At 59.6% G+C, this 8,993-nt stretch overlaps 2 protein-coding genes and 1 pseudogene across 3 annotated transcripts in view; 2 read left to right on the top strand and 1 right to left on the bottom strand.

Moving 5' to 3' along the window:
* The window catches only part of LOC108448316 (C-type lectin domain family 18 member C-like), a 2,669-nt gene extending 902 nt beyond the window's left edge, over positions 1 to 1,767 (bottom strand). The window contains exons 1-3 of the mRNA XM_017740805.1: positions 1,415 to 1,767; positions 669 to 760; positions 7 to 45 (exon numbers count right to left, since the gene is read on the bottom strand). Of these exons, the coding sequence (XP_017596294.1) occupies positions 7 to 45; positions 669 to 760; positions 1,415 to 1,514 (231 nt within the window). The 5' untranslated portion in view covers positions 1,515 to 1,767. The remainder of the gene's footprint in view (positions 1 to 6; positions 46 to 668; positions 761 to 1,414) is intronic.
* Positions 1,768 to 3,179: 1,412 nt separating this feature from the next.
* Positions 3,180 to 6,638, top strand: LOC103620271 (annotated as a pseudogene).
* Positions 6,639 to 8,297: 1,659 nt separating this feature from the next.
* The window catches only part of ZDHHC1 (zinc finger DHHC-type containing 1), a 19,137-nt gene continuing 18,441 nt past the window's right edge, over positions 8,298 to 8,993 (top strand). The window contains exon 1 of one of the 2 annotated variants that reach the window (XM_017740926.1): positions 8,298 to 8,363. In XM_017740926.1, coding sequence (XP_017596415.1) covers positions 8,361 to 8,363 — 3 coding nt within the window. In that variant the 5' untranslated portion in view covers positions 8,298 to 8,360. The remainder of the gene's footprint in view (positions 8,364 to 8,993) is intronic. The other variant, XM_008638739.2, reaches the window with a different exon arrangement.

Genomic DNA, 8,993 nt, shown 5'->3' on the forward strand with positions numbered 1-8,993 from the left:
CGCTGCCCGTGCCCCCGCCAGCCGCCCCAGCTCCTCGCTCCACTCCTGTGGGGATGGGCATGAGCCACCCAGGGAACAGCCCGAGAGGGTTTGGGGACCACCCAGGCCGTCAGTCCAGGGGGTGACTGGGGGGCACAGAGGGCCGACATGCGGGGTGCTGCAAGGGATCCCTAGGGCCCAGTGCTGCCTTTGATGTGTGCAGCTGTGGGGTGATCAGGAGACATCAGAGGGATATCGCTCCACTCCTGTGGGGATGGGCATGAGCCACCCAGGGAACAGCCCGAGAGGGTTTGGGGACCACCCAGGCCGTCAGTCCAGGGGGTGACTGGGGGGCACAGAGGGCCGACATGCGGGGTGCTGCAAGGGATCCCTAGGGCCCAGTGCTGCCTTTGATGTGTGCAGCTGTGGGGTGATCAGGAGACATCAGAGGGATATGGGGGACCCCAAAAGGCACCTCAAGGGACCAGCCCTGCTTTTGGTGTGCCTTGGATATGGCAGTGCCGGTGGCATGCTCTTCCCCAGGGGCCCCACATCAGCCAGCTCTTCTGCTTCATTAGCCTGTTAGCAAACTACTGTGTATCACCCATGGGCTGCCCACCTCCCTGGGCACAGAGTGGGAGGTGGATGTGACATCGAAGGTGGGAGACAGGACCGGCAAGGGGGCTCACCAGCTTCTGCATGTTGGCAGCGGGGGGCTGCACTTTGCTCCTCAATTTGTTGTGCAGTGAGAGCACCAGGAAGGTCTCCTTCATGCTGAGAGCTAGAGTGGGACAGGAGGGGGTACAGAATGGGCCAAGGGGGCTGAGGGATACAAGTGCCTTCCCCCTATCCCTGCCCTTCGGGGGGCCGTGGGAATTCCCTCTGAAGGGTCCGACCGCAGCCAGGGATACCGGGAAGGCACCCGGGTCTCCATGGAGACTTGAGGGGAGAGAAGAAAGAGCTTTTGGGCTGAGAGCACAAAAGGGGCAAGGGGCCGAGGGGGGGGGGACGGGACAGCCCGCTGGGCCCCTGTCTCGCACGGGTGGGCTGAGACTGCCAGGAATGTACCTCCTCTGCCCCCCCACCTCTGTCCTGCCAGGGGTCCAGACCCCACTGGGCTAGACCCATCACTAGCCCCCATCACCAGCTGCAGGACCCCCAGCCCCCTTCCATCATTAGCTCCATCCCATTACCAGCCCCAGAGCCCCCCAGCTCCATCCCATCACCAAGCCCATGCCCTCTCTCCCAGCCCCATTCCATCCTCAGCCCCCATCACCCACCAAGCCCCCCAGTGCCATCCCTGGGTGCCTATCACCCATCCAGTCCCCCACACATCTGGTCTGGCCCAGGGGGATGGTGCTCAGGGTGCACTCATGCCCCCAAACCAGCTACCTCCCAGCCCTGCTGCCGGGGAGGCAGCCCCTCTCCCAGTTACCTCCCGGAGCCAGCGGGGACAACTTTTCTGGAGCATCCGACCTCGTCTCACCCACCCTCCATACCAGGAGGTTGCAAACCAGCAGGACCAAAAGCTTCATTTAAGCCCCGGGATGGGGGGACCAGACCCCCAAGCTCCGGAGGGAGGACTGGGGAGAGCCGAGCCGCCCCGCAGCAGCGCTGGCTTTGGGGCGAGCTCGGCCGCGCGCTCCTGCGTGCGTGTGTGTGTCTGGTTGCCGGATTTGATCCTATTCAGGACTCCAGACAGGCACCGCTGGGCAGCGGGAACAAAAGCTTGACGGGTGAGTAATAGCTCTGTCAAAACAGTTGCTCGCTGGAGCGAATGTGGCAGACAACTCCCGGGGCCCCGGACTGCAGCCCCGCCGGGATGTCCCGCAGCGGGGTCAGCCCTCCGTGCTCTGCCCCAGCCCCGCTGCCGAGCCGGGGTCGGGGTGTGAAGGCAGCCGGAGCCGGGGTCGCAAGCGGCACCCACTTTGGGACAATGGGAGACTGGAAGCCAAGGGGCTGGGGCAGCAAGGGGGCCCCTGCTGCCAGCCTTCCTCCTGCGCCATGAATTAAACATGCCGAGGAGGTAACACACACCGCTGCAGGCATGAAGCCAAATACCCGCTCCGGAGAGCTGGGCAGCGTGGTTACAAGGTGGGAGGATGTGAGAGCCAGGGGCCGGCGGCAGGAGAGATGCTGGGCCCAAGGGGGCCTTGCCTCTGCAGGCACCCGGGGTCGGGCAAGGGTCTCAGAGCCCGGGCTGCTCAGGGAGCTCAACAGCACCTTGAGAGCTCTGCCCCAGCACAGGGCTCCCAGAACCCATGCCAGGTGCTCTCCTGGCACAGGTCAGAGATGTGGGCTCCAGACATCCCTACTCAGGATTCTGAAATGCCACAGGCAGGAGGGACTGGAAGCATCCTACCCAGAAGCTGTCAGGGTTGAGCTGGGTGTCAGCATAAACCCAGCTCTAAAATGCTTCAGTTCCCTCCGCCTGAGTCTAGCCCTGACCCTGGCCTGAACCCTGACACTAATGCTAATGCCAACCCCAACTCTCATGCAAACCCTCCTGCTTATATGGATCTGAACCCTTGGCACTGGGAGTCAGTGTCCTAACACTAACATTAACCCTAACAAAAAACCTGACTTTAGCCCTAACAATTACTTTAATGCTAATCAAAACATTAAACTTAATGCTAATGTTAAACCTAATGCTAATGTTAAACCCAACTCTAATCCTAACCCCAATCCTAACACCAACTCTAATCCTAACCCTAATCCTAACCTCATCCCTAGCCCTAATGCTGACTCTAACATTAAGCCTGACCCTTATGTTAATGCAGACCATAACATCAGCTGCACCTCAGCTCCAGGCTGCAGTAGAGCCCTGGGATTCCCAGCCAGGGTTGAGCTCACCCCAGCAAAGCTGTGCAAGTCCAGTGAGCCCGCAGCATTCCTGGGCTACCATTCCCAGCAGCCCCAGCCCCACTGGTGAGCAGAACCCCCACAAAGACCTCAGAGTCATCTTTTCTCCCAGGAGACTTTCCCAGGCTTAGCTAGCACATGGGATTAGCCTCATCCTGCATCTCTGCATGCCGGGGACCCCCAGAGCTGGGACTGGCTGTGTGGTGAGCCTGGCACCGCCAGTACCACCGTAAGTGCCGTGACAGCCACCGCCTGGCCCCGATATCTGCTGGCCCTGGGACATGAAAGGCCCCCAAGCCTCTGATGTGCAGAGAGGGGAAGGAACGGAAGGGAAGGGAAGGGAGAGGCTAGAGCCAGTGCCAAAGGGAAACTTTCCTACAGCTCGGCCTCAGGCAAGGGAAAAACCAACAAACATATGGGCACAGGCTGCAGATAAATCCCAGCGAGTGCAGGAACACGGCTGTGAGCAGAAACAGACCGTCAGCGTCTTGCCCCTGTGATCAGCCCCGGCGTGATGCTCCTCATCCCACTGCCAGCCTGGCTGGCCCTGGGCATCCTGCAGCTGCCCCTTGGCAGCTCCCAGGTAAGGACCCACATTCCCTCACCTCCAGCCCCACAGCAGACCTCCCTCTGTGGGCTGCTCAGCACCCACCTCTCACACCCCAGCACCCTGACACCAGCTCAGAGTGGGGGGCACAGCACAGCCACAGCACCTGTGGAGCTGCCAGGGCCAGGGGGATGGACATGGGGCTTTTCCCCTGCAGCAGTGAAATGATGCTACATGCACTGAGGGCATGAAGCTTCTCCACACCATCCAGGTGCCAGGGCAGGACCGGGAGGTGGGGGCTGAGGCTGGAGCAGACACAGAGCCAGGGTCAGACCCCAGCCAGGATGGGAAGGGGCTCTGTCCAGGGCAGGACATCCAAACCAACCCCAAAGATGCTGCCTGCTTGGAAGGCTCCTCCCAGGTTGTGGCAGGGTGGCAGGGTAACCCAGCTGGTGGTTGGGATGTCCCCGTGTTCCCCCGGGAATGCCTGAACCGGCAGCAGGCGCTCAGCGTGGTGCGGCAGATGCAGAAGCTGCTGGTGGCACAAAAAACCACCTGCGGGGCACGCGTGGGCTCCGACACCAGCTTTCCATCCTCCAGAACCGCCTCCAGAGACCACCCACCAAACGCAATGGTAACCCTGGCTGGTCACCACCATGGGTGACATCCCCCCCGGGCTGGCTCTGGACCCACAAAAACAGTCTGGGCAAGGGACCCCCACCTGCCTGTCAGGCTGGGGTTGGCTCCAGGCTGGCAATGTCTATCCCCACCCATGTCTGTCTGTCCACAGAGACCTGTCTGCAGCTGGCAGTGCCCCTGAATGGACGGATGCTGGGCCGGAGCCTGCGGGTGGGCCACGAGGTTCACTTCGTCTGTGACGCTGGCTTCCGGCTGGTGGGCTCAGAGCCCCGCGCCTGCCGGCACAACCGCACGTGGAGCGGCACCCAGCCCTTCTGCAGAAGTGAAGTGGAGCAGGGTTGGGGTGCCATGGGCTCCACCCTTCCGATGGGCTCCTCTGTCACCCTGAGCCGTGGGGTTCCATTGCTCTGCCCAGAGGCTGCAGCAATGGGCACCGGGGGTGGGCAAGGATGCGCTTCTCCAGTTGATGCTCACGAGCTCCTTCTCCCTAGGTATTGATGACTGCTCCAGCAACCCGTGTGCCAACAGTGGGACCTGTGTGGATGGCAACCAGAGCTACACGTGCCTCTGCCCCCCAGGCTGGTCAGGCCCCAGCTGCCAGAGCCCCATCTACTCCTGTAGGTGCCTGGGTTTGGGCTGCAGAGGACAGGGATTCTCATGGGGACACTACCTGGCCATGCTGTGCCTGTCTTCCCCTTCCTTGGCAGCCCCCCAGAACCTTGGCCCCCACCATCTCCCCATGCCCCAGCATGTGACACCTGCTGTCCCCTGCAGACTGGGTGACACTGAGCAACACCTCCTTCAGCCGCCAGCCCCGCTGTGCCGAGGGCCGCTCGGGCTCCCGGCGCTGCAGCTGTGACACCGGCTTCCAGCTGCGACCTGGTGGCGTGTGCCAAGGTAAAAGGGGTGTGAAGATGATGGAGGGTGGGGAACCAGGGCTTGGTGGCAATGGGATCTCTGGCCATTCCCCACTTTGTTCACTCTAGATGTGGATGAATGCCAGCTCTACCAGTCCAGCCCCCACACGCAGATTTGCCTCCATGACTGCCTCAACCTCCCGGGCTCCTATCGCTGCCTCTGCCCCCCTGGGTACCTGCTCCATGCTGACCGCAACGCCTGCGAGGGTAAGAACCCAAGGTGCAGGGCAGGGAGCCTCCCATGGGAAGAGGGGTGCAGTGGGGACAGCCCCACTCACCCTGTGTCACCACCACAGACGTGAATGAGTGCACTGGGAAGCAGCACAACTGCACCCAGGGTGACCTCTGCATCAACACCTTCGGGGGCCACCGCTGCGTGCGCCCCAAGTGCCCCCCGCCACGCCACAACACCAGCTATGTCAAGACCTCTGCCTTGTGAGTACCACACTGTGCATGTCCCCAGGTGATGGGTCCTATTGTGCTCTGGGGACTGTATTGTGTCACCCAGGGCAGCAGGGAGAGTGCCAGCCAGCACTGGTAGCAAATTGCCACATGGGGTGCTCGGGTGTGCTTGGCATGCTCCCTGATGGTCTTGGGATGCTGGGGGTGCAGGTGGGAGCACCCCAATACATGGTGGCTTTATCCAAGATCCTGGCCCCTCTCAGACCTCCAGCCTGGGGGGAATGATGCTGGTTTTCCTCTGCTGCACATCCATGTGGTGCCATCAGCTACCTTCCATCAATCCCAGCCATCCCACTCTTGAGATTAAACCGCTTTGTGCCCCCTAAACAGAGGAGCATCCCTGATCCTGACAGGTTTCTCTTCAGGAGGCACATCTGGCTCCATCCCTGGCCTTCAGCTGGGACTGTGGCACCCACCCAGTCTCACCCAGAGCTGTGTCCCTGCAAGCCATGGCATATGCCTGGCAGAAGCAGGGATGAGGCAGAGATCTGCTGCCAGGCACACTCGGATGTGGCTGTCTTGGGTTGCTCTGCCACAGGACCGACAGCAGGGCTGGAGATGCTGCACGGGCTGGGCTTGTGTGCAAGGATGAGGGCAGCTCCCTGAGAGCCAAACCATGGCAACTGAGTGGTGGCATCCCTTCTCTCCTGGCAGCCAGTGCGAGAGGAACCCCTGCCCCATGGACCGCCGCGCCTGCCAGCTCCATCTCCTTCCACTACCTGCCGCTCCAGGCCAACCGCACGGTGCCCCGTGTCCTCTTCAAGATGTCCACCACCCGCTTTGTGGGTGACAGCCTGCGCTTCACCATCACGGGCGGACGGGGCCAGGGCGTCTTCGCCGTGCGGCGCTCACGAGTTCTCCCACAAAGTTCTCCTGGGCAAGCACATCTTCAAGGTCACAGCCTTTGTGTCCCCATATGTGTTTTGATTCCCTTTGGAGGCAGGGGTGGGGCCATGCCAGGGTCTCTCCTGGGGAATAATGGAGCAGGTTCAGCTCAGTGGTCCCAGTTTTTGTCCCATTGGAGATACCCCTCTCCCATCATGCTTTCTCATAGCCACCACAGCAAAGACTGTGTCCCATAGGAAAACCCGCACGGGCAATGGAAGGAGCAGCCTGGGGGTGCCTGCCTCTGCCAGTCCCCCTCCTCTCTGCCTGCATGGCACAAAGAGGGGAAAGACAGAGTGAGCCAACAGCACTTGGCATGCAGATTCAGCTTCTTGTACAAGATGTAATCTCTAATAAAAGAAAAGTGGCTGTAGGAAAGGTGTCCTCCTTGCTCTATGTTTTGTGCTCCTGGGGCAAGGCTCCTGGGGACAGCTGGTGTCTGTGCTGATGGCAGGGTCACCTTGCAGAGCTTGGGATGCCAATAGAGCTACCAAGCCCATCCAGGGTCATGCAGTGTCCATGTCTCTTCCAGCAGTACTGTTCCTGGGGCCGTGCTGAAGAGTCCCCAGCATAAAAATGGGAGATGGGCTGAACAGAGAGTCACAGAATGATTTGGGTTGGAAGGGATCATCTTGTGCCAACTCCACTGCCATGGGCAGGGACAACTTCCAACATGCTGCCCTGAACATCCTGCACAGCCAAGACTCTCTGCAGCTGCCTTGGCAGTGCCTGGAAAGCACAGCAGGGCTCCCTGGCACTGGTGAGCAGGGGATGGTGACAGGGGCCGTGCTTCCTTGTGCCCAGGAGACTTCCCGTTGCAACAGCTGTAACAGGAGCCAAGCCCGTGGCTGGTCAAAACTGCAGCTCCACAGCTCGCCAAGCACTCGAGCTGTTCCCCTGCACCCGTCTCGAGGAGGGTGGGCTGTGAGAACAAGTGGGTTGCAGCGCCGCACACTCCTTAGGCACCGCCAGCCACCGCCAGCATGGCCAGACCCCTGCGCAGGGAGAGCAGCTGGGGGTTGAAAAGGCGACGAGGGCCTTTGGGGACAGCGAGGGAAGGACACGCCGCCGCCGGGACGCCCTTCCCTCTGCACACAGAATCCTTCTTAGGTGAGTGTCCGGCCGCTGCCCCTCGCACAAAGCTCTGCTGTGCGCAGAGCGCGGGCGGCTCATAAAGAGCTCCTTGTGCACCGCCGCCAGCACGGCCACCGGGACCGGGCTCCGCACGGCTGCTCCGCTGGACGGGGCGGAGAAACCTCCCCAGGGGCAGCGGAGGTGCGGACTGGGCTGGGGGGGCCGAGAGGGCTGCGGCACCAAACTCCGCGGCTGGCCCGTGCCGACTGCGGCGACGGGCTGGGATGCAAAGTAGGGAATTACGGGGTAAATATTTATCCCTGCACTTGAGGTGTCTCAGCCAAAATTTTCTTCTACCCTTCAAACCTTCAGGTACAACTGGAGTAGTCACTAACACCCACGTCACTGACTGCTAATGACAGTAAAAGTTTGCAAAGTTCACTACAAGAAGGACATGGAGGTGTTGGAGCGAGTCCAGAGAAGGGCAGTGGAGCTGGGGAAAGGTCTGGAGCACATATCTGATGAGGAGCAGCTGAGGGAGCTGGGAGGGCTCGGCCTGGAGAAAAGGAGGCTCAGGGGAGACCTTATCACTCTGTACAACTCCCTCACAGGAGGATGGAGCCAGGTGGGCTCCGGATCTTCTCCCAGGTAACAAGTGATAGGACAAGAGTTGTGCCAGTAGAGGTTTAAATTGGATATTTATGGAAAGGGTGGTCAGGCACTGGAACAGACTGTCCAGGGCAGTGGTGAAATCATCAGTCCTGGAAGTGTTCATAAGGTGTGTGGATGTGGCACATGGGGACATGGTTTAGTGGTGAACATGGCAGTGCTGGGTTAGTAGTTGGACTCGATGATCTTAGAGGTCTTTTCCAACCTTACTGTTTCTCTGATTCTGTTTTCCCAGTGTTCTTGCTGCTTTTCCGGTGATTGCAGAAGTGGTTGCAGCACCAAACCTGCCAGACTTCAGGAAGCGTTTGGACAACACTCTCAGACATATGGTATGATTTTTGGGGTAGTCCTGTGTAGGGTCAGGAGTTGGCCTTGATGATCCTTGTGAATCCTTCCAACTCAAGATAATCTATGATTCCATGATCCAGGCATCCCTGGAATCCATCTTGCTGGAATTACTGATACCAAATGATGCTAGGAGGATTTCAAATCCGTCAAATGCTGTGTTATCCTGGTTGCCCAGGGATGTCCTTAATCCTTCATTGATAAAGCAATCCTTATTTCTGTGTCCTTTACTTTGTTTTACTTAAGCACAAACCACTGCAAAGCCTCCAGTAAAATTCCAAACTCCCCAGTAAAATTCTGCAACCTCATTACGTCACAGTGTAAATCTGAATAGATATATTAACCAAAATACTACATTTTCATACCATAAAGACTGGTTGATATAACAGGGAATGGAGTTTTCCAGGAGTGGGATGGCTTTAGCTCACAACCAGCCTCCACCGCTGGCTCACTGGGCATGTCCAGCCCCATCTGTATGGAATGTGACCCCTTGGAAGGCTGGGGAGTGTGGTAGGCGGGATTTCCCCGGGTGTGAGAGGACCCCACACCGGGGCTGGTGTAGGACGAAGCCTCGCTCCTTCCTCCCGGATCCCCGCGGAACGATCGCTCCCGCC

Source organism: Corvus brachyrhynchos, unplaced genomic scaffold (assembly GCF_000691975.1).
Source record: "Corvus brachyrhynchos isolate BGI_N302 unplaced genomic scaffold, ASM69197v1 scaffold26, whole genome shotgun sequence".
Lineage (NCBI taxonomy): Eukaryota > Metazoa > Chordata > Aves > Passeriformes > Corvidae > Corvus > Corvus brachyrhynchos.